Source organism: Corvus moneduloides, chromosome 5, assembly GCF_009650955.1.
Source record: "Corvus moneduloides isolate bCorMon1 chromosome 5, bCorMon1.pri, whole genome shotgun sequence".
In the NCBI taxonomy this organism is placed as follows: domain Eukaryota; kingdom Metazoa; phylum Chordata; class Aves; order Passeriformes; family Corvidae; genus Corvus; species Corvus moneduloides.
In genome coordinates, this window is record NC_045480.1 from 44,518,561 (window position 1) to 44,542,776 (window position 24,216).

The 24,216-nt window shown below is 40.5% G+C and overlaps 2 protein-coding genes across 4 annotated transcripts; both read left to right on the forward strand.

The window, feature by feature from the left end:
• Positions 1-19: 19 nt before the first annotated feature.
• On the forward strand, positions 20-5,617 carry GAR1 (GAR1 ribonucleoprotein). 3 transcript variants are annotated; one of them, XM_032110292.1, is made up of 7 exons: positions 227-508; positions 1,463-1,653; positions 1,734-1,888; positions 3,329-3,388; positions 3,789-3,924; positions 4,695-4,802; positions 5,108-5,617. In XM_032110292.1, the coding sequence occupies exons 1-7, from the start codon at positions 462-464 to the stop codon at positions 5,119-5,121; spliced, it is 711 nt and encodes a 236-aa protein (XP_031966183.1). In that variant the 5' UTR covers positions 227-461; the 3' UTR covers positions 5,122-5,617. The 3 variants fall into 3 exon arrangements, with proteins under 3 accessions (XP_031966184.1, XP_031966182.1, XP_031966183.1); XM_032110293.1 differs by lacking the exons at positions 227-508; positions 5,108-5,617 and adding an exon at positions 20-212 and having other exon boundaries at positions 3,789-4,727; XM_032110291.1 differs by lacking the exon at positions 5,108-5,617 and having other exon boundaries at positions 225-508; positions 3,789-4,727.
• Positions 5,618-6,060: 443 nt separating this feature from the next.
• RRH (retinal pigment epithelium-derived rhodopsin homolog) lies at positions 6,061-23,996 on the forward strand. Its single transcript, XM_032110290.1, has 7 exons — positions 6,061-11,557; positions 16,464-16,654; positions 18,249-18,348; positions 19,066-19,219; positions 19,583-19,751; positions 21,782-21,960; positions 22,853-23,996. Exons 1-7 carry the CDS (start codon positions 11,452-11,454, stop codon positions 22,980-22,982), a joined length of 1,029 nt encoding a protein of 342 aa, XP_031966181.1. The 5' UTR covers positions 6,061-11,451; the 3' UTR covers positions 22,983-23,996.
• Positions 23,997-24,216: the final 220 nt, after the last annotated feature.

The following is a 24,216-nucleotide window of genomic DNA, read 5'->3' on the forward strand; positions in this document are numbered from 1 at the left end:
GTGTGCCCGGTTCCTGTGACAGACGGATGTTCCCCGCAGGGTACCCACGCCAGGCGCTCCCGCCGCTCCCACACGGCACGCTGCCATTGCCTCCCTCGGCAATTAAAGCCCTTCGCGACAGTGTCGGCCGGCAGGTGCCCGTTCATTTACGGCAGGCAGCCTCGCTTGCGGCAGCGCGGGAGTTTCCGGGCGGGGCCGGCGCGCACGTGCAGGTACGTCCCGCGCGGGAGGGGATGGACGCTGCCGTGGCCGTCTGTCCGTCCCTCCGTCTGTCCGCCAGCCCTCGGGGAATAGCCCCGGGAACCGGCGTCCCCGCGCGTCCCGAGGGCCCCGTGAGGCACCGCGGGTGCGCCCCCCGTGCGGCCGAGCCCGAGGAGTGCGGCCCGTGGGAACCTCCTGAGGTTTAACGGGGACGAGTGGAAGGGTCGGGGCGACCCCCGGCATCACCACAGGCTGGGGGGATGGACAGAGGAAGAGCAGCCCTGCCGGGAAGGACATGGGGGTGCTGGGGGGTGAGAGGCTGGACATGACCCAGCAATGGGCACTCAGCCCGGAGAGCCAGACGTGTCCTGGGCTGCATCCAAAGCAGTGTGGGCAGCAGGGCCAGGGAGGGGATTCTGCCCCTCTGCTCTGCTCTGCTCTGGTGAGACCCCACCTGCAGTGCTGCATCCAGCTCTGGGGCCCCCAGCACAGGAAAGACGTGGAGTTTTTGGAGCAGAGCCAGAGGAGGCCACGAAGATGGTCACAGGGCTGGAGCACCTCTACTCTGCAGTCAGGCGGAGAGTGGGGATTGTTCAACCTGGAGAAGAGAAGGCTCTGGGGAGATTTTACAGCAGCCTTCCAGTGCCTGAAGGAGGCTACAGCAGAGCTCGAGAGGGACTTTTTGCAAGGGCACTTTGGGATAGAATAAGAGAAAGTAGTTTTAAACTGAAAGGGGATAGTTGAGAAGGGTATTGGGAAGGAATATTGGGAGGGAATTCTTTACTGTGAAGGTGATGAGATACTGGAACAGGTTGCCCAGAAAAGTTATGGATGCCCCATCCCAGGGAGTGTTCAAGGCCAGGCTGGGTGGGGCCCTGAGCAACCTGTGGAAGGTGTCCCTGCGTGTAGCAGGGGGATTGGAAGTAGGTGATCTTTAGGATCCCTTCCAACCCAAACCATTCTATGATGTTCTCACTTTGTGCCATTTACTTGTGGGGCTGGAGAGTGTCACCAGCCTTTGTACAGATGAGTGAAAAAGTTTCTGGTCACTGCTAGTCACTTGTTGCATGTGGATGTTGCAGGGGATGACATCTTAGGTGTAAACTTGATTTTTCATAGGCCAGCATGTTTTAAGTGAGGAGTGAAAAGGACTAATCATTAGATTAACAAACAAGGCTGACAGGAGACTGTAATTTGTACAGCAAATCAAATGTGACACATCTTTTATATCTTAAACAACTGATTTTTGTGCACAATGTAGGAAACAGTCGAGAATGTCTTTTCGTGGAAGAGGAGGTGGAGGAGGAAGAGGAGGTGGCTTCAATCGTGGAGGAGGTGGTGGTGACAGAGGTGGCTTTAACCGTGGCGGACGAGGTGGCTTTGGACGGGGAGGTGGAAGAGGAGGCTTCAACAGAGGAGGATATGACCAGGGCCCTCCAGAAAGGGTAGTTTGTAAGTTACATGGAGAAACTTCATTTATTTAATTTAGAATGACTGCTCCAGATCTTTAGCTTATTTGTTCTTTATTTCAGTATTGGGAGAGTTCATGCATCCCTGTGAAGATGACATTGTTTGTAAATGTAAAACAGAAGAAAACAAGGTGCCTTATTTCAATGCCCCAGTGTACTTGGATAATAAGGAGCAGATTGGCAAAGTGGATGAAATCTTTGGACAGCTGAGAGACTTTGTATCCTTCAAAAAAAAAAGTGTGACCTACAATATTTTTTTTTAAAAAATTGATTGGATATTAAATGGGATTTCTCTAGGATTTTAAAATCATTCAGTATTTGGCTGCCAGTTATATGTGAACAGACACAAGTGTAGCTGCAACTGTTGGTGTCAACAGGTGCTTCATTCATATTAAGTGCCTGTCTTAGAGCTTTTTTGATATGACAGAGTACTTTAAGTCAATCAGAGTTTTTCACTCCGTACCAGTACTGATGATGTGTTTTGGATCCATGCTGGTTCGAGTTGTTACTTTCTCTGGCCAACTTACCAAATTTTCTTCTATAGGTTACTAAGCCATAACAGGATTGGATCAAGGGACTGGGGATTTTTTTTGTGCATTAGGGGACCTTGGTCGTGCTCCAGCTCATTATTTAATTATAGTGAGTTTGTACTAAGATGTCCTGTTGCTCATCATCCAGTTTATTACTTAACCTGCCCATAAAAGTGGGGTGTGCCAGGACATTTTCTGGAAAAGCCAGCTTGACACAGAGATATTCTGTGTCTCTGCCAGATGGACAGAATCCATGACAAACGCAGGATACCTGGGAGAGTAACCCTGTAACATGTCAGTAAGACTCAGCCTGTGTTGGTTGGTTGAGCATCAGTCACTAACTGCATGCATTTTCCTCTCCCGCATTAAATGTGAAGTAAAATATGCAGGTTTAAATCACTTTCATGCTCTGAATGTATTGATTTGCAGATTTATTTTTTTGTACCAGAATTATTTGAATTGCAGAGCCTTGTTTTCTTCCTGCAGTAGCATTTGAAGAAAATATGTTATGGATTTTGCAGCTCCTTGCTTCCCCATTTCATTTAGACTATAAGTAAGCAGAGTTGGCCAGCAGCTTTTTTGATCTTGGGAACTGCATAGCAAAGTCCTTCCACACTGGAGGGCCAAAGGATTTGCACAAGGCTGCACGTGGGGTCACAGAGTGTCTGCCAGTTCCCTGTAGGATGAGGCTGGGCATGTGGTGTCCAGCAGTCCCTGCTGGCTCATGCCTTTGCACAGCCAGGCACTCAGCAGCAGCAGCAGCAGAGCCCCTGCAGCATGTGAATTGTTCCAGATGAGCCTTGAGGTCACCCTGGGGCTAAAGAGGTCATCACTTGCTATGCAAGTGTGTTTCTTTACAGTTATGCTTTTGCACTGGTATGTTCTTCCTTATGCCTTCGTGCATAGAAGGAAAAAGTTTTTTACCACAAAATACCACATTTGTCACTGTGAAAAAAACAAAGAAATTAGAAATAGTTTCTGTTGATCTTTTAATTGCAATTGTGATGAAATTTAGCTGAATTTATAAAATACTAACTTAGAAAATGTCTGAATGTTCCTTCCATATACGGATCAAAATCACAGTTTTTACCATTTTATTACTGCAATGCTCCTTAAATAAACTAACAGTATTTTTCAGTGAAGCTGTCTGAGAACATGAAAGCCTCTTCATTTAAAAAGATGCAAAAGGTTAGCCAATCTCAATAACAGAATTTTACTGTATGTCATCAGTTAGATAATTCTACTCTGTCAGCAGATAATAAAAAGCTTTATTAAGCTTTTAAGCTGACTGTCCTTTGTCAACATAGGCAATAATGTCCCCTTCCTTTTCAGTTTTGTATTTGCCATGTTATTCCTTCTCCCTTCCCCACAAGAAAAGATGTAACCAATGAAAATCACACAAATATCACCTACATTTTAGCAGCTTTTTAATTCTGTGATTTACTACTTGTGTACTTTATTTGGCTGTTTGCAGAGGACAGTTTGGCATAATGGGGTAAGACCAAATTGTGGGTATTTGTAAAGGGAGATACTAATGTGCTTTTTAGTCTTGGTATTCTGAAAGCCTAATGGAAGTCTCTTCCTGCAGTTTTACATTGATCCAGCAAAGCTGCTACCCCTTCAGAGATTTTTGCCAAGGCCCCCTGGAGAAAAAGGTGCTCCCAGGGGAGGTGGTAGAGGAGGACGTGGTGGTGGACGTGGGGGAGGAAGAGGCGGTGGTAGAGGTAAGATCACAAGAATGAAAACTGCAGAATGTTGGATTTATTTGAGGTGCCATGGGTTATTCTGGTCATTTGTTTTGTGGACTCTTTGTGTTGGTGGTTTTTTTTTTTTTAAAGCTGCTGGTAAGTACTTGAATATCAACAGCTGTATTGCAAAGAAAAACGTTATTTATGTTTCTGTTTGACTTAATAGAAAAGGCAGTGATACGTCAAGACCTAGGCTTCTGAGCTGCCTAAGTAACAGCTCCAAAGCACAGGGAGGAGAGAATGCTGATTTATAACAAAGGCAGAAAGCTTTTTGAACATCCCCTGTGATGTACTCTTCAATTAAAACTGAAGTTTATTTTTTCTTACATCGCAGTATCTGGCCTCTTTTCCATACACTGCCCCATTGCAGCAAGGTGTAAGTGTTTCAAAGTGGTTTGGTTTGTTTGTTTTAATATTCTGTTGAGTTGTAATTAATAAATAATAATTACTAATAGTTGTAATCAATTGCTGGTTAATATATGTATTAATTTTTTACCCTTGTGAAAGAAGGTCTCTTCAGTATTTTGGACATGGTGTATCAGATATTTAAAAATGCTTAACATGCTGCAGATGGTCCCTAGAAGAGACAAGGTACTAGTAGTTCACCTGGTAACTGCGCAGCAGTTGACAGTTTCTGGTTTTTTGTTGTTGTTCATTTCATTTCAGATGCTGTCAATGAAATAAATTGTTGTGCATAATCAAGAGTTTATATGCTCCTCAAAGGGTAATTTCTTTCTTCTGTTTAGGAGGATTTGGAGGAGGCAGAGGTGGAGGAAGAGGAGGAGGATTCAGAGGAGGTAGAGGTGGTGGAGGAGGATTCAGAGGAGGAAGAGGTGGTGGAGGAGGCTTTCGGGGTGAGTGTGTGGTTTTATCTTTCAGGAATAAGAATAGCTCCTGATTTCTAAAGCTTGTAAATATTAAACAGAATGTTGTTTTTTTTAATGTCTTGTAGATGTTTGTAGTTCTGTGCAAGAGATTTCTGTGCATCCCAGTAGCTTGAACTGAAGCACAGTACTCTGCATTTGTTGATATGTGTATAAAACCATGTTAGATTTTTGCATTTTATTCCATCAGCTCATTCAGTGTTGTGTAAAGAATTTGCTTTAAATGCAACTAAGATATAAATTGTTTGATGTATTTTTCTTTTCTCTTAAAATAGGAAGAGGACATTAAAAATGGAGCCATGAAGTATCTCCTCATTCATATCATGTCATCTGCAGAAGCAAAGAACCTTGAAAAATTCTCGTAAAGGACCCTGAAAATCTTTTTTATAAAGAACTTGAAGCTACAAATGACAATTATTTTTACACTTCATGACTGTTGATGGATGCATGAGGAGAGTGTAGCCCCAGGCGAAGAGCTGAAGACTGCTCAGAATATCTGTAAACTAAGCCAGGATTCGATGTTATTCTTAAACTGTTTGTTTCTGACAAGCAGTGTAGTCAATGCTTGACTCCATGTTGGAGTTTGGAGTAAACAATCAATTGAAATGGGTTTTCCAAAGACCTTACAGGTTCACTGCATGCACATACTTCAGTGTGAGCCTGTGCATGACTGATCCCTGGTCCTCATCCTCCTTCTACATCGAATCTTCCGGGCTGCTCTGAAATGGACATGCTGTTTTAACAACCTTTGTGAACCTTTTTGTATAAATTAAATTTCGAACTTCCGTGTTGATAATTTCTTTTAAATGCATAGTAATGTACAGAAGAAAAGACAGCAAAGTATATTTTGTTAATTTTTCTATATAAATATTAATGAAAGCCGAAGGCATTAAGACACAGTCTTCTTTGAAGCTGCTGTCTAATGAACAAGACAAGGTTAATACTATACGTCAGTCATCTAATGGTATCTAATTACACTGATATTAAAATGCTAAGGGTTTTTAACTGGCCCTGCATCCCCCCCTTAGCCTGTTCCTCTTGAGGTTTTGATGTCCTGGTACTGTACCTCTGTGGTGCTCTGGGCTTGTGTAGGGTTAGATTAAATAGCCCATCATAGGGCTCCTCTGCACACAATGCTTTCAGTTTATGTGTTGCTTAGAAAGGCATGAAAAAGTCTGCATGAGTATTTGGTCTCTTTAAATGGGTGCATAATGAGGGTTGTTGAAAAGATAGTGACTGTGCCTTCCTAAGGATGGAGGAGACCAGGGTGCCTCTGTACTCTGGAGCTTTGGAAATAAAATAGGTGAAAACTAGAACATCCCTGAATTTCAGCTGGAGCCAGGAATCTGTTCACAGACTCTTCTACCAAGCACTTTTGAAAAGGGATGTGTAGAATAACGTATGTGCAAGTATTTTGAACATCTTGTTCAAGGTGAAACAAGTTCCTTTCAGAACTGATTGCACTGTTTACACTAATTGATGAATGTAGTAACTGATTAATTATGTTAGCCTTCTGCTTAACAAAAGGCAACAGGTAATTTTTCAGTACCAGGATTGGACTGTTACTGGATGTCTTAACCAATGTGACCATTACTTTTAATAATCTCTGAAACAAAACTTGGAAGAGAGGAAAACAAAAGTTTAAGAATTCACTTTAATGTGAATAGATGCTGCATGGGATAACAGATAAAAATGTTCTTCAGCTTAAGAAAACAAAACACAGAACACTGAATTTCTGCTAGGTCTGCTTTTGTGAGAAGAAGCTGAGTCTACTGTTAACCCCAGTACATTCAGGAAGTGAGGGATTCCAGTTTTTTCCTGATATTGCTACAGGCCTAACTTTAACCAGGTCAGTTAAATCCAGAACTCTGAGAATGATTAGGCTTGTTTTGCTATGTGTTGCTAGGCCATAGTGCCTCAGGGCTTTGACTTAAAATTGCCTTTTATCTAAATTCTGTGCAAGTAATTGCATTTTGTGCATTCCACATTGCAGCTGAACAGCATGACCCAAGTGCAGCTGCAATGTCAGTGCTTCTGTCATGTTTGCGGCTGGATCCTCTGCTGTGCTGTGTTTCTTCACTGATGTTTCAGTAGTGGGCAGCTGGCTTGGATCTTCTTTCCTTATTGTTCTGTCTTTGGAAGGCTAACATGACACAGTCCTCACTCTTACACTCAAATTCCTGCTGCTGTTCGCTATTTTTTAGGGACATGCTTTTCACCAGGGTGTCAGGAGGCTCCTGCCATGACCTGGAAGTTGCATGGTGTGACAGGCGGCGTTTGGCTGCAGGCAGTGCCGCCTGGCAGCCCAGGAGCAGATGTGTGTGCTGAGTCTCTCAGCAGATGGAGCAGTGAGTCAGCCTAAGGCACTGCATGGCCAAAGCAAGGGCTTTGACCTCTGTGTGCAGAGGACCTAAACAGCAATGTGCATTGCAGCTCTGGAGGAAAGATCGACCTCTTGGCTGTAGGGAAGGGATTTCAGTCCCAGTGGAGAAATGCGCGAGGAGCATTATGGCATGGCCTACGCATACAAACAGTGCTGGATGGATTTTATGCAAATATCCAGAGAAAATTTGTAGTCTTAGATCTCCACGGAGATTGTAGGATATTCTTAGGATGGAAGAACATGAGGAAACTGTCTGGATGTGTTTGCCATACGATAATGTGGTTTTTTTCCTTCATTCTGGGGAAGGGTGATATTTGCAAGGCACATTCAGTCCTTGTTCTGCCTTGTTTTCTCTGTGCAATGGTGTGACCCTGCCCTCTTAATATAAGTAAGGTGCTGACTGTTACAGATGAAAACTCAGTCTCAAAAAAACTTAAGATGTCTTGTCTGCAGTGTAATGCTGTAATGAGCTAAGATGTTTTCTAATTTTATATGACATCTTGCTCTCAGTCTTGAACTTTTAATTCAAATTCTATCTGTGAGTCTGTCATGGTGCTCCCAATCCTAGTAAGTGAAATGTTGCAGTTTTATTTATGTGTGTAATTACAGATACTCTGTGCTGCTGCTGCAGAGAATAGGAAAGGGGCTCACAGGTACCATGACAGAAATAGGTATGTTGGCAGAAATGGCAAATTTCAAGTAGTTGTAGTGTCTAGGGAAGAAAGGTCACAGTGCTGTCTGCAGTGAGGGGAGTGGGGGTAAGGGGTTAGTGTAGACTCTTGATGACAGTTTGGTGTTCCCTGTATTCCCCTTACTGGCAGCCTTTGGAGCAAATAGCTGGACCATCTAAATAGCTTCTCACCTGCTACCTGCTCCAGCAGCACAAGGGGGGTTGCTGTCCTAGAATATTCCTCTGAAGCTCAGGTAGGCTTCAGAGCGCCCCACAGTGCACAGTGGTACTGGTGTAACCTACCTGTGTCCTCCTCCATTACCGTGGCAGTGTTTGGCCCAGGTGTGGGCTCTGACTTCCAGCTGATTTTGAAGCTGACACCTGGTACATCACTAGGATCAGGTTGCTTACAAGTATTTAGAAGACCTGGAGCCTTTTGCCCATGCCACAGCAAAATTTTGGGTTTATATTTTTTTCTATTTGGGATCTAAATCCTCATTAAATGGGGGTAATATGTGGAGGTGTATTATAAAGCTTAACTTGTTACCTTTTGAGAATGGCTGTAGTGCCCCTGCATTCCTTGCAGAGTTGTTTATTTTCCTTGTGTTTTCTGCAGTTGCTGGGATAGGATGGCTCAATGTACTTAATGTAGTTAATAGATTTTCTGTGTTACTTTGTCAGAGAAATTTGATGAAGTGTGGAAAATAATTGGGATATTCTAATGTAAGTCTGCAGCACTGGCAGATGTAGAACAGGAAGGATTTTCTCTGGCACTGATTCGTAGATGTGCGTGTTTGCCTGAAGAAATGCTGGACCGTCACACACGTACTGGTGCAAAGTAATTTGCAGTTGTGTAAAGCATTGTCTTGGCAAGAAAAAGTATTGTTTATTAAAAAAAAAAGCATAGCTATTGTGTGATGTAAGGCAAGTAAAAATCTTTGTAGAGTCACACATTTTTCAGGGCTTTTTCTTCTGTCAGCTGAAAATCTCTATAGAGCGAAACTTTTCTAAGCAACAGTTTAAATCTAGTAAAAGTCTCTGTGAACGAGGAGAAAGAGGTAAATTATTAATTTGTTTTCCCTGGGGTTCGAACCATTCCCAAGCCTCCGTTTGGGAAAAGATTAAAGGGACGTTTTGCCTTAGAGAGCCCTCCAGCGGTGGGGGCCGTAATAAACGTGGGAGGGGTTTGGGTTTGCCGTGGGTTTGTAGCGGGGTTACTGCTGGAAATAGGAAAGGAAGAGATTTGGGGGTGGTTTTGGGTTTTTTATTTATTTTTAATGCAAAAGGTACATTTCTGTACCCACATCATTCGTGCATTGGTATGTATTTTAGACATAACTGAAAGCAGCTTGCATTGCCCCACATACATATAGAGATACATGCGAACTGAAGAATGGGTTTCAATAGAAGTTGCATTTTGCTACTGATCTGGGACAAGTGGGAAGGAAAAGCATCACCTGGCTTTATAAAGTGCCCCTCTGACACCAGTAATACTGTGTTGTTGGAGGAGAAAAACAGCCTGAGGTTTTGGATTTTATATTCTTATACCAGTATTAATAAGCAATGTGGTAAGACGTATTTTATCTGGCTTAGAAGCTGTGGTTCCATCTTCCTGGACTATTTGTATACTTCAATGTTTAATTTCTTGTTTTATCTTTTTGGCTTTATTTTATGAACTACAGTGTTGCAGAAAAAAAATATTTTGATGATGTCTGCCTTTAGTTTTGCCTTTTTTTTTGTCAATTCCAGTTGCTGTAAAATAAGTCAAATTTAAGAAGAGACAATGTGGTGTTACATAGGAGGGACTGCACATACTGGAAAGTTGCATTTTAATCAACAAGTATAAAATTTCTTTTGTTAATTGCTACTGTACATCTGGAATCCTATCTGAGTAAAAATAGTAATGGTTTGCTTTTCTGAGACATTCAGCATTGCAAGCTCTGACTTCTTTGGAAGGTGCAATATCTGAGGTGCTTTTGAAAATCTTGCCAAAGTGTCAGAGGAGGAAAGCAAAGATATCAAATTATTGCCATGCCTTTATCTTTCAGGGCAGGACAGTGTTGCACGAGGAAAGTGGCTTCATTGCCAAACAGGTCATCTTTCCTTTCAGAACCCTTCCACCCTGTTCCTGCCTAATCCTCTTCTGACAGGAAAAATACTGTAATAATACAAATACCCAGAGCTGTGAGTGTAGATGTGGGGCATTAAAGAAAACGTTTGCTCGTGGCACTGTGACTCGAGATCGTGTGTAGTAATGATGACTAAATATTGTGACTGCACAAGTTTTATATAAGAATTTTCTTACCATTATATTCAAATGAGTGAAAGATGCAGGATATCTGTTTTGGTGAGCTGAGGAGTGGGAGGGAATGCTCTATGAGTGTTTCACAGGTTAGAGAAGAGAGAGGTCTTCAGGTATACTTTGTATGGGATGACTGTATTTTTGTGTCACTGCACTCCTATTGCTGCTCAGAAGGCACAGCCCTAGCCTGGGACCTGCTTGACCTACCTATGAACCACTTACAGCTGAAAAACCACTGCTGCTTATCCTTGTCACTTTTATACCCAGTATGAATACTGACTGAAGGCAAAAACGGTATGAAGCAGGAGTGAGAGGAAGCAGCTGCTTTCTGATATTGCGTATAAACTCTTTGGGCAAGGGCTTATTGCAGCTAATGTTTATGCAGGGTTTTTAAAAAGATCTGTACTTTGGTGTGCTGGTACCTCATCCCTGAAGGGAAGAAAACATGAGCTTTTGCAGCTCAGGTCTTTGAAAAATGCCCAGTAATTTCCTGCCCAGCAACATGCTTTGGAAAATTTGCCCGAAGTAAGCTGACAAGTATTGTGTTTAGGAGAGGGAAGATGTTCAGGCTTTTAAGACATATTCAACAGCCATTTTCTATAGACCAGGCTGTTTTAGAAATGTAGCGACTGAGCTTTCTGAAAGTCATGCTGCTTCACTTTGAAAAATACTGGAATGTGTTTTTCTTGTGTCTTTATCGGAGAGTTTAACTCAAACAAAGAATCTTGAAGAAGTAGGTCTGTAAAGATTTGAAGGGATGGGCTTTAGAGTAAATGTATCCTGTTTTTAAGGAAGCTGACATTTGTCTGTTCATGTTGAACTGCAGGTTTTTGCACTCTGCATGATGATGGGAATTAGTTCCAAGCCAGGCTGATGATTGATTGAACTGAGTCAACTTTTGTTGAGGTTTCCAGAGCATTGCACAAGAGGTTTGAGGGGAAAAAGTTTGGGGGCATGTGACAGTTAATCTCATTAGCAGTAAGAATGAAGTTTAAGCATACTGTTCAAAATTTACTCAGTTCTGTGCTGCTCTTTGTTTTAATTAACAATCTCCTGCATAAACTGCATAAACTTCTTTCAACTTTAGTCCAATTAAATCATGCTTGGAAGCTGTCAATGGCAGGGGGAACTCCTCCCTACCCCCCTTCTTTTAATTGTTCAGTGAGTCTATTGAATAATGAAAGAATTTGCCTGACAGGGTTTTGTAGAGTTTCGTCTTCTTGATGAATTATTGCAGAAGATAGACGACACTCTTTTGTCGAAAATGCATTGGAATGACTCATCCAATTCCTCAGAAAGTGACAATGAAGCTCATTCAGCCTTCACGCAGACTGAGCACAACATAGTTGCAGCTTACTTAATAACAGCAGGTATGGGCATTGGCAAATTGTTGCGTAGCTTTTTAAAATAGAACTTGTAGATCTGAATGCTCATTTTGTATAGTAACAGTGATGGTATTTTGGTATTTCATTTTGTATTAGACAGCTGTCTGATGGCTTTTCCCCATATTTACTGGCAAGTTAGCAATCAGCTGCCTGACTGAAATGTGCAGAAACATCTGAAGTGTGCAGAAACATCTAAGTTTTCTCCTCTATATTTGAAGGCAGCGTTGTGTCTCAAAAAATACATTTTGCTGATGTGTAATTATAGAAGAGAGTGAGAATTAATTTCTGCCAGCTTGCAGAAGAGATAAAAATAGGTCATAGCTGTCACATCTTGCATTTTTCTGTGATGTGCTCGAAGCTATCTTCAGATTTCTCGTGGGCTACATGTTTGTAGTAATATATGTGTAGTCTGAGCATGTGAGCGGGTGTCTGTTAGGGGGATGTAAGGGGAAGGGTTGGAATGTGACTTGGAGGGAGCTGGTCATTAATCAGAGAAGAGCAGATTCCAGTTGCAGCTGTATTTTTCACCAATGACACGTGTTAGAAAAGCACGCTGTGAGGCTTCACTTCGTGTTTGTTCCCTGTGACTGCAGTGGTCTTTGCCTAAACTTGAATGATTATAGAATTATTTTTTTTCTCCCTTAAACACTTCCTCATTGTATAACCACAAGTGCTTCAGTAGTGCTTTTCTGAAGCATTGAGTGCCATAGTAATGAAATATCCACCTAACCAAAACTGAAACCTACTGTGTTTAAAAACAGGCCTTTTATACCTTTATTATGGAAAATCAAATCTGTTTTGTCTTTATTCATTGACTGTACCACAATTTTTTCCATGTTGTAGTTAGATTTTAAAATACTTTAAAATATTAATGTATTTTACATTTATATGAAATAGTATCGCCGGTGGTCGCAGTTTATTTAACATATATGTCTGAAGTGGTGAGTATCAAATTGCTGTTCTGGAAAAGTGGGTATTTTTGGATGCAAAGACAATAATTTATTTAAGGTCTTTAAAGAAATTAATAGAACAGATACACTGATCAGTAAGCTTCTTAAGAAGCTTTAGAGATAGTGGTCAAGTATTGCAAGCCTAGGTATACCTCTTATTTTTATTAAAATTGATTATGTTGTATGTAACAAGGTGATATTTTCAGATAGTTTTGACCAGCTGGTGTTCGGGATCAAAGCTATCATTGGTGATCATAGGGTATCAATGGAACTAGCCAGAATCAACCCAGCTCTTCTTCCTTAATCTTGCATGGAAATTATATGTCTTGGGGGGAAAAAAAAAAAAAAAGAAGTTGTATTACTTTGTGGTTTTAGTTTTCTTTCATTTTTTATTTCTAATTAGAGTTGGGGGAGTCTAGTAAATCTTTACTTTCTTAATGAGAAATGTTTTTGACAATGAAGTCCATAAAATATTTGAAAGTATGATTGATTGCTTTGCCTTACTGCAGCAAATTTCACATCTGGAAGATTTAAGCCTTGTTAATAAGCAGATGTATAAGAATAAGAATGAAGTCTGGGTACAGTGTTCATCATTATGCCACTCTTCAAAAGGTTTAAGTGTTTCTCTCTTGTTTTCTGAGAAGGAAGTAATTGTTAAGCATTACACTGGTCAGTGTATTCATTTTTGTGATGACAACAGGGGTACTCAGGCTGCAGCAAGCTATGCTGCCTCGTGGATGTCTTTCTGCTTATGGTGGTGAAATGCTCTGGTATCATTTTAAAATGCTTGCTGGAAAGGTAAATTCCATATTATACATGTACCTGATTTTTTTTTTTTAATTTTGATGCTACTACCCAACATTGCCATGTCCAACTCTATGCTATGTCCCTAAGCACCGTATCTGCACATTCCAAGGGATGGCAACTCATCCACTTTCCTGGGCAGCCTGTTCCAATGCTTGATAACCCTTCCAGTGAAGAAATTTTTCCTAATACCCAGAAGTACTCTTCCCTGGTGCAACTTGAGACCATTTCCTCTCACCCTATCTCTTGTTCCTTGGGAAAAGAGACCGACGCCCACCTGGCTACACTCTCCTTTCAGGTGGTTGTAGAGAACAATAAGGTCACCCCTGAGCCTCATTTTCTCCAGGCTGAACAACCCCGGCTGCCTCAGCCACTCCTCATAAGATTTGTGCTCCAGCACTTCAACCAGCTTTGTTGCCCTTTTATTGGCCACTGCTTAACTGCTGCCTGGAGAAACTTTGTTCATCTGCTTGACCTGATCCTCAGAAACAGAAAAAAGAGCATTTCTTGTTTCTACATCTTTTTTTCTCAATTTGTTCAAGATGGAATCCCTCTTCTGTCTTATCTTTTGTTCTTCAAAACATTCTTTTTTTTTTGCTCTATTATGACTTTATTTTAGTGATACTAACATTTTTAATGAATATAGGTTCCACTTTTTCTTCCCTGTTTTTTGTTGCCTCCCCTCCCCCCCCTTAAATTTAAGACTGGACTCTGAATTATTAAATTTAAGTGCGTCTAGAAGGATCTTTCCTTCACCCTGAGGATATGAGTTTACAGTCCTGTTGTATGTCTGATTTCATTCTTGGTAGCTGTAATATCTGTTAAAACATGCCTCATAAGAAGCCTGTATTATTAAACTTGTAATTCTCTTTTGCCCCCTCTCTTCCAAGAGATGACATGCTATCTGTCAACAGGAGAGCTGACAGAACTGGCACTGCACATGGTTTTTTTACTATGGTGTTCATTTCAGATCATATCCTCAGCTCCTTGGTTTTGATAATTTTAGGAGCACATAGGATCAGTGTCATTCCTGAAATGTGTGAATATATGAATATGATAGCTGATGGCATCTGTGTGGCCAAAAGATGTTGGACCTCCAGCAGGAAACCTGCACCTGAGAACAGACATCCCTGGCAGTGTTAAAAGTGAGATAGCCGAGGGTTAATTATGATTTTGCCTCATTTGATTTTAAAATTACTGAATATGATAAGAGAATTTCTTTAATGTAGGAGATGGATCAGTTTAATAAAATGTTGCAGTGAAAATCCTTATGTGAGTTCCAGGTATAATAAAAAAGATATCAGGGTGACTGAAGGAAGAGGGTTCTGCTTGTGGAAGTCCACATTCGGTATGACAGTCATTCACTCAAGCTCCTTACAGAACTGTTCCTCAGATCTGTGATGACAAAAACTGTAGTGTTTCAATTCATAGGTGAAATTTATATAAACAAAGCAAAACAAACAAAAAGCCAAACCAAAAATTCTGAGGGGCATTTCCATGGATAATGTGTTTTTTTACCAAAAAAAATTCCACTATCCACTTGTAGTTTAAAGTGCCCAGGCTATACAAATGTTTGTAAGTTTAGGATTTGGTTCAGTGATACGGTAGCAGCTGTGCCAGACTAAGGAATCTATGAAAAACTTATAAATTCCTCTTATTACTCGCAAGTTACTTTTTTAATGTCTGTCTTTGCTTGAACATTTGAATTCTCCCTTATATTGATAAGGGCTGTAAGTCTCGTCTCTGCTGAGGTGCAAGGTGGAGTTTTTAACCTTGCTAACTGTTTATTGATGGTTTGTGTTAATAGTGGGTTAATAGAAGTTTGGAAGGTGAGTTTGCTCTGGATACCTCTACAACAGGCTGGAGTCTGAAGAAAATAAAACCACCACCACAACAAAAAAAATTATTTTTAGGAATGCCATGTAAACTCACTCCAAGAGTGAGTAGTAGGATTTGGCTAGGAAAGGGGAATAGCTGGAGAAAAGAAGGATAAGGAGGACACCAGGATCAGAAAAAGCTTCCTGATGCACAATGTCCTGAAGAATGTCCTGGGCATCTTGAGGAGCTTTAAGTCCAAAGCAAAGTTCACAGGGATCGGATGTGAAGGGAGGAGAGTGTACATCTTAGCTTTAGTTTGTTCCAACTCTTTGAGTCCTGGCAATTACTTGGGTTGCCTGATAATAGATTTCAGATGCTGAGTCAAGCCAGACCAAAAAGGATAAAAACACATGGGTTAGTGAGGCAGGAGCAAGTTCAGAGCAGAGCTGGACTTTTCCCGTGGCTGTGACACAGCCCTAAAGCTTGTCATGTGGAGGAGATGGCTCTGATGCAGGCCATGCTTCTGTGCGAATCATCCAGACTGCTTGACAAGGCTTAGAAAATACAATTTGCAGCAACCTGAAACAACTCTGATGCTGGCAAAGCTTTGGGACCTCATGAGCAGAGAGCAGACATTTTTGGTTTGGCTTTTTGTTTGTTTTGCTTTGTTTATATTTTATAAGTTTCATCTATGAATTGAAACACTACAGTTTTTGTCATCACAGATCTGAGGAATAATTCTGTAAGGAGCTTGAGTGAATGACTGTCATACCGAATGTGGACTTCCAAGTCTGTTTAGAATAGTGATATCAAAGTCAAAGTTTCTGTATCCCTTTTGCCCAGGGTTATTGTCTGAATGAACAGTGGAAACTATCGGCCCAGAATGGAAACCCTCAGGTATTGGCTGGGGCCTTCTGCTAGATCAGGTGCATAAGTTTTTTTTCCAACACTGTTCTGTTGCCTGTCACCAGCTCGCATTCTTCTTTACCATGGAGGTCAGCACTGTACTTGGTGGCTGGAGTGTTTGAAGTGTAATCCTAGATGCATTTGAATTTCTGCTATGCTTGTTGTCATTGCATTGAAAGTCCCAGGTGTGGCAAATGCTCCAGTGTTAGCACTTACTGAATCCAGGTGAAAGTTGCCTAATTGGAAAAGCTTTTTTCTCCTTTTCTGGTGTCTATCCTCTTCGCAAAATTGCACTTGACTGAAAATAAAGCTTGTTTGGGACTTACATATTACAATAGGCTGCATTTATTCTGCCTGTGTATTACTGGCTGGTGTGTATCTTTTGTAAAGTTTTCCTTTTTGTGTTTTTACAGGAGTGATAAGCATTTTCAGTAACATTGTTGTGTTAGGCATCTTTGTTAAGTACAAAGAGCTTCGGACAGCAACCAACACAATTATTATCAACTTGGCTTTTACTGACATTGGTGTTAGTGGCATTGGATACCCCATGTCTGCTGCCTCAGACCTGCATGGAAGCTGGAAATTTGGATATACTGGATGCCAGGTATTGCAATTCAGTTAAAGAGAATGTTTTGAGTGCTTAAAAGCAAACTGAGAAATAAGTAATGGCTCTAGCTCATGTTATTTTAAGAGATAAAGAGGAGATGCAGAATTCGACTTTGGACCTGAAGCTGATGTTCTGTGATGTCAGCAATACCTGGAGACAGTATTTCATGTGAATTTCGCTTTAAGCATATATTTACAATCTGAAAACATTGAAGTGTAACCTTATATCTGTCAACTAGACTTTTTAAAGTAGCTTTAAGAAGGCTTACAAAATCAAATCCTGAAATGAAGATGGTTATCATAGCACATGCACATTTGATGACTTAGCTGATAGTTAAAGACTTTGATTGTGGCTGCTGATTTGATGATGAGCTTGACAGATCTCGGTGAGTTCTGCTTGGCAACTGCATGCCCTTTTTGGATGGAACTAATAGGATATCCAAAGCAAAGGCCTCTAAAGCTCTTGGTCTCCATTAAAGATTTAGCCTAATTTTAATAGCTGTCTATTTTTAAGAATAGACTGACTGAAAAACATACACTTCCATAGCAGAGAGATGGTGGCCTTTGCTCACTGTGTACAGTGATTTTAATTTACATTATTGATAGACTGTTGGGTTTAAGTGCCTGGGAAAATGAGTAGTAATGTGAAGCGATATACTGAAAATGTGTCATAAGGCAAACATTTTGGACATTTCTATAATGGATGCTTATCACAATCTGACATCACTTGCCTCAGTAGACAGTTACTTCAAGCTCATAATTCAGACACGGTTTGGCAGTCAGCCTCACTTCTAACATCTTTGGATCTGGATCATCTTGTGGTGTGTTCATTTTGATGTGAGATCTCACTACCAAGGCTTTGAGAGTTAAAACCACTTGAAGCACAGCTCATGTCAACCTAAACCAAATGAATCCTGTGATCTGAGATGGCTGAATGCCATGTGGCTCTAGCATAACTGCTTGTGCTGTGTGTTCTGGCTCAGGGCTCTGTGTTTCTGGGGTGCCAGTGGTAACACAGCCCTCCCAGTCATCCTTCGTGGTCAGGCTTCCCATGGGATGATGGGGCAGATGCATTTGGAGCATGCTGGGATTGCAGCATGTGTCACTCTGTGCAAAAGATCTGACACACATAAAAATGGAGCCTGAGGAGGTAAAGCAGCGGGCCATAGCTGTGAAATAAGTGTAGTTATACAACAGATGAGAGAGTGATAATTCAGAACCTCACATTTGCTAAGGCTGTAACTCTTTCTGATGGACCAAATCCTCTTCAGGTTTCCTTAACATGTATTGAAAACATGAAATAAACCCCTCCAAACTCTGAACTTCAAAATTTCCTTATTGAAGGACAGTGTTTCTTTTATTTTGAGACTATTGTCTTTATGATTTCTAATGTGCATGCAAGCATGTGCTTTTGAAATGTTTGCTTTTTAATGAGGCAGCTTCAAATTGCCTGCATTGAATTAGTTCCTTCAGGACCTTGCTTATGGAAGACAGCTCCAGCTGAATTCTGTTGATTCAGTACACAGATTCGTTCTTGTACATTTGGAAGATTTCTCAGAAATGATTTTCTTGTTTGTTTATTTTCATTTCAGATCTATGCTGCCTTAAATATCTTTTTTGGGATGGCAAGTATTGGTTTGCTGACTGTTGTTGCAGTTGACCGTTACCTGACCATCTGCAGGCCTAATATAGGTACTGTACTTAGGGTCAAAAATCAGTCCCTATTGGGAGGAATAAAAGTCTGATTTGATTGTATTGTTTTCTCATGAATGACTCCATAATTACAGCACTGGGCATAACTTGAACATACAGTACTTGGTTTAGTAAATTATCTAGTTGGCATGCTGCTCATTAAAGTGAAAACTTAATCATTAGGCTGTTACTCTGTTTATAAATTGTGTTTTCATGGCTATTTTCAGTCTTTAGAGGGTCACATCCATACAGAGAAGCACACAAAAAGCCTCTGGCTGTGTGAGGTGTTGACCTGTGTCAAGCAGGTGTGTGCCTCTGTTGCTGTGTTAACACCACCCTGGGTGTTTTTCTCTCCTCTGTTACAGCTGTGTTGTAACAGTTAATTCCTCCCCTGCAATCTTCCAAGGATGTACTTGAATGCACTGTTGCATAATAAGCTTTTGGCGTGGGGTTGGGATCAGGTATTGCCTGTCTGCTGGGAGCTGGAATGGCTGATGGTGTTCAAGTGGCTTTAAAGGCTGCAAGGACTGAGATGTCAGTCAGCAGAATGAAACAGGGGTGCTACAGTGTTTGGGAGTGCAAGCCTTGGAAAGGGTCTTTATTAACCCATCATGTGCTTGCTGGAAGCCACTTGTCACTCAAGTTTGTCACTCAAGTTTGTCACTGGAAGGAAGCAGCAGATGAGAACCGTTTGTGACTGTCTGTGCTTGGCCGCAGGAAGAAGAATGACCACCCGTAGCTATGCCGCTCTCATCCTTGCTGCTTGGATAAATGCAGTCTTCTGGGCTTCCATGCCTGTTGCAGGCTGGGCCAGCTACGCTCCAGATCCCACTGGAGCAACGTGCACAGTAAATTGGAGGAAAAATGATGCGTAAGATTCCCCCTCACGCTTTCTTTTAACTTTGCTAGCTCACAGAAGTCTAAGATTGTTTAATTCACCACCGTATGAGCATAACTTCTTTCTGAAGTATGTAGCAAAATTTTTAAAAATAATTTAAAACAATAGAAATAACATAGAGCAAGTCTAGAAAAACACCCATAGGAACTGAGCCATGCTTCAAAACTGAAATACTTGTAGTTTCTGATTAAAAAAAAAAAAGCTAAAGAAAATTTTCCATATTATTTTAGAGCTTGTTGTAAAATCTCATAATCAAATCAAAATACCAGATTCTTCGGTAACTTTTCCTGGATGGCTATTTGTAAGTTACTCTGTTTTGTTTTTCTGTCTTATCAGGTCCTTTATTTCCTACACAATGAGTGTAATTGCTGTTAATTTTGTTGTACCCTTAACAGTCATGTTTTACTGTTATTACAATGTTTCCCGGACGATGAAACAATGTGCCAGCAGTAACTGCCTGGAGAGCATTAACATAGATTGGTCTGACCAAGTAGATGTGACGAAGGTAAATGAGTGCATGTTTTGTTTTAAGCAAGTTCTTTTGTGTTAAAGTCCTAATGGCAAAGGAACGGTGCAACCTTTTAAGGATTTTGGTTTCCTACATTCCCCTTTTTCTTTCATACTAAATATTAGCTGATACTGAGCCTTGGTGAAAACTCTTGGCTTGACTTATCACACTAGATTGTTTAATTTTGGTCTGATACTCTTTCCAGATGAACAGCTGCTTTGAAGGCTGGGAACACTGTGAATTTTCCTTGCCTCTCTCCTCTGTCATTACCTAGAAATGTACCTCTGAGGTGCTCTAGGAGAGCTTTTACTCTGTGTCTGCAGAGTTCTTAGGCTTTGTGCTTGGTTCACAGCTATGTCTGGTCTGAAATGCATTGGTCAAGTCTCATTTGAACTCATGGCCTAGGAACGAGAGTGCATTTCCAGCTCCAATTCCTTGTTCTTTTCGGTCTGTTGAGCTTATCTCTTATGTAAGCAGTAGCAAATGTGAGTTATGGCATGAAATGATATATCCTGCCTGGAAGGTTGACATTCTTTTAATGTATAAAAGTCCTTGAGAAATCTTGAAGTTCACCAGCTCCTTTGATTTTGTGTAAAGATGTGATTTATGATTGGGCATGATGAAAAAGTGAGAGAGAATTGGACAGAAGAGTATGTACCTATGTTTTTGAATTACTTACCAGTGAAAACAGCATTCCTTGGAAAACTTTCTCATTGCTAAGTTCTGAAGAATAGTATTTTTACCTAAAAAGACTAATTTGAGTGTCTTATTTTTGTGAAGAACTTTCAGAATACTTGAAACTGAGGATTCAGTTAAAAATTTAGACTCATGTTTATTAAGAAAACGCATTTTTTCTATTTTGCAGTTGAAGACACTAAATTACAATTAAAAAGGAGAGAAAAAAAGTAGTGTTTTGGAGTTAAACAATATCCTTCTTTAGAACTGCTTTTTGCAAATTAGCACCCTCTCAGTTTTCTATGCACCAAACTTCTAAATGAACGGGTTCTTTCTTACATTTTGATATTGTGTTTGGTATTGTGTTTGCATTTAAACAGGGATCCTCTGTGACAGTCACTGCTTGTGTGTTGGTTGTGCTCTAGAGCAGCTCATACAAAGCAGCTGTTTACTTCTTCTCATTGTGTTCATCTCTGAAAGACTCACTAGGGGTGTAGTGAGCAGCACTAGGGAATCCTGTGTGTATGCAGCCCTGCAGTTTTGGTTGTTTTTCCAGTGCTTTGTTTTGTCCTCTTGATTCATTTGAGATTTCCATCCCAGTTTCCACCACTGATTCATGTCCCTGACAGAAGCCAGAAAAGTCTGTCTCAGTTGATACCTCTCCTACTTTCACTACCCCCAGTTTGTCACTGTCCAGGTCTGGCTGTGGCATGGCATGTCCTGGGGCGTGAGCCCCAACATGCCCAGGTTGTTCTCTCTGGCAGGCAGGCAGAGAAGACATGACTGCTCAGATACCGCCTCTGTATCCTACTTGAACATGTCTATAATGCTTCATTAAACCAAGAAGACACTTCTGGGTTCCTTAACTATATGTCCTAGAACATTTACTTTCTTTCATTTAATGGTACCATAATTAAGCCTTATGAAACATTTTTATTAAGGCCTAATTAAATATTTGGCTTAAATTTTTGTCTCTCTTCATATTTATTGTTTGCAAGAGCATCCCAGAGTGACTTGTTATGGCGGTCATAATTCATGTGTGAAGTCCTCTCCAGTAATTTAAACTCTCGATGGACAGATTTAACATAATGAGTAGTGCTAACTTTGAAGGAATATTGTATGTAATGAAATGACACCATGCCAAACACATGGCAGTGAGGTGTGCTATTAAATCCCCAAAGTGAGATTTCAGTGTAAACTGTCAAAATGTGTCAGATATGCTTGTTTATGTATTATTTCATTCAGGATAGCTCTATTTTCACCCAGGTGCATGTGCTTTATTATGAGGTTTTGTTGTGAGGTCTTCATCCTGAGGTAATACTAGTTATGTGTCTGTTCCTCTTGTTTTACAGATGTCTGTTGTGATGATTTTAATGTTCTTGGTTGCATGGTCTCCATATTCCATTGTGTGTTTGTGGTCTTCCTTTGGAGACCCAAAGAAAATTTCTCCTGCAATGGCCATCATAGCTCCTCTCTTTGCAAAATCTTCCACATTCTATAATCCCTGCATTTATGTCATTGCAAACAAAAAGTAAGTGTTCCGCATTTAGTACCGGTCCATTTCATGATTTTAGCATATCATCTGAACATTGAAGGATCTCCTGTAAAATATGGCAAGCTGATTAGCAAAGACCAAAGGGTACACCACAGTTAATTTACCAAGATGACTTTTTGGACAGGAAAGCCTGAAATAAATTGTTTTGATCGTCATCAAAACATACGGAATGGATACGTGTATTTGAGACATTAACATAGCTTTTGAAAGTCCTATTTGCATTTTCTCAGTATGGAATTTGGGTTGCATCAGTAGTAAACTGGTTTTAATGACTGTGGCCAAAGTGTGTGCATCTTAGTGACGTGTAACTTGTGTCGATTTTCTTGGTTTTTATTTGGGATGTATCTTATTCTGACTGATTAGGATGGATTGACCCTTTTCATGGAAGTAAATAGGTTAAGCCTATTCTGATTTGAGCAAGCATAACAAATGCCCTAATCAAGCCAGTGCCTCTGACTGAGGACTGTGTTTTGCAAAGAGGCATTCTTCCTGTCTCTGCTACCAACCTTCAAGCAGAGCCTGTGATCTCTGCCTAGGTGAACATACCTGATCCTGCTGAGTCGATGGAATAACATCTGGGTTTCTTCCCATTCAGTTCATCTTTGTTGTGGCTGTACTGTCTCCTGGGATAAACAAAAGCTGCTGCAATCCCTGTTGAAGAAATGAAATTAGAAATGAAAGACATTCTTGTACCTGGAAGTGGAAAAGACCCAGGTCCTTTTGAATTCCAAGTACATGGTTTTTTATTAAGTGCATTCTACTGAAATTGAAAACTATTGTAATAGTTAAGACCATCTTACCAAATTTTTCCTTCTATTTGGTTCTCCTGCTAATGATCTTTCTGTTTTCCCTTTCTTGCCCTTTGCAGGTTTCGGAGGGCAATCCTGGCAATGGTGCGATGTCAGACAAGACAAGAGATAACCATAAACAATGCTTTGCCCATGAGTGTATCTCAACGTGCACTGACATCGCAGAACTCCAGTCATTTGCCTGCATAAGTTACATGGAAAGGAGTGAAATCTGGGTTCAAGTTAATTAATCTTTTGGACAATTAATCTTTTTGAATAATAATCTTTCCCAGCCAGCTGTTTTGTGTTAGTCACTGTAATCTTTTTAGAGAAGTTAAGGAGACAAAACCTGCCAAGACTGTTTTTTGAGTGGTTTATTGGCCCAGTATGTCTGTCCCAAACAAAAAGGGTAACAAAGTGGCCACTGTGGCTCTTACAGAGTTAGACAAGGTGGCAGAGGGGTCAGTAAAGACAAAAGTGCGAAGTGCTTGGGTTCAGTAACCCTAGATTTTCCATGTGTATTGATTCCTTTCATGAAGCACTTTCCACCGACTTCCCTTGAAAGTTTTCCAGACTTGAAATATTCTGGATACTCCCTGTCGCTCTATATTTCCTTACCGAGTGTCCATGTTGATATGCTTTGCAAAGTTCTGTTTCTGTGAATATGTTAGGGTGTCAAAATATTTACCCTGACCCCATAGGATCTTTTATTAAGTTTTAGGATTTTGAAGGAATTTCAACATATTTAAAGTATTTTTAAAATTTTGACTGGCAGAACCAAATTAATTTGTAGGAAAGACAGCTTTTGTTTTGTAAGTAGCATGTTTCTAGTGCTTGTGACTGCATATCCTGAAAATGTGGAAAAATGTACCTTCAAGCTCCACACTTGGGAGGCACATAAAACTGAGTAAATATTTATGGTAATTTCTCATCACTTCTAAGTCAATCCTATGTTTATATAGGTCTGATGTTTAATTTTCAAGAGATATCTTTGGCAGTCTGAGCAATGGATTTATTCAGGGTGAAAAAGATGACTTTGTATAGCTCTATCTCCAATTGTTATGGGTGTGTGCATATGCAGTTTGGCTTTGCAGTGTAAAACTTAATTAAAGCATATGTGTATTTTTGGCAAAAGTCTGGTTTTACAAGATTTTTTAAAAGCTCTGCAATCTAGGGTTCCTCTTAATTTGTCATTTTCAGTATTAAAGAAAATGCCATGCAATATCCTCATGGTGTACTAGATTTCCTTCAGGAACCTTGGAACACTTTATGGACAGTAACTGATGCACTGCCTCTTAGGAGAAGAAAAGAGATATTTTATTACACACTAGCTCTACAATCTACATATTAAAACAGCCTTGGAACACGGTTGGATGTGATTTGAAGCAGAGTGTGTTCTGACAGAGTAAAGAATGAGCTGGTTTAACTGATGCCACTCAGGATA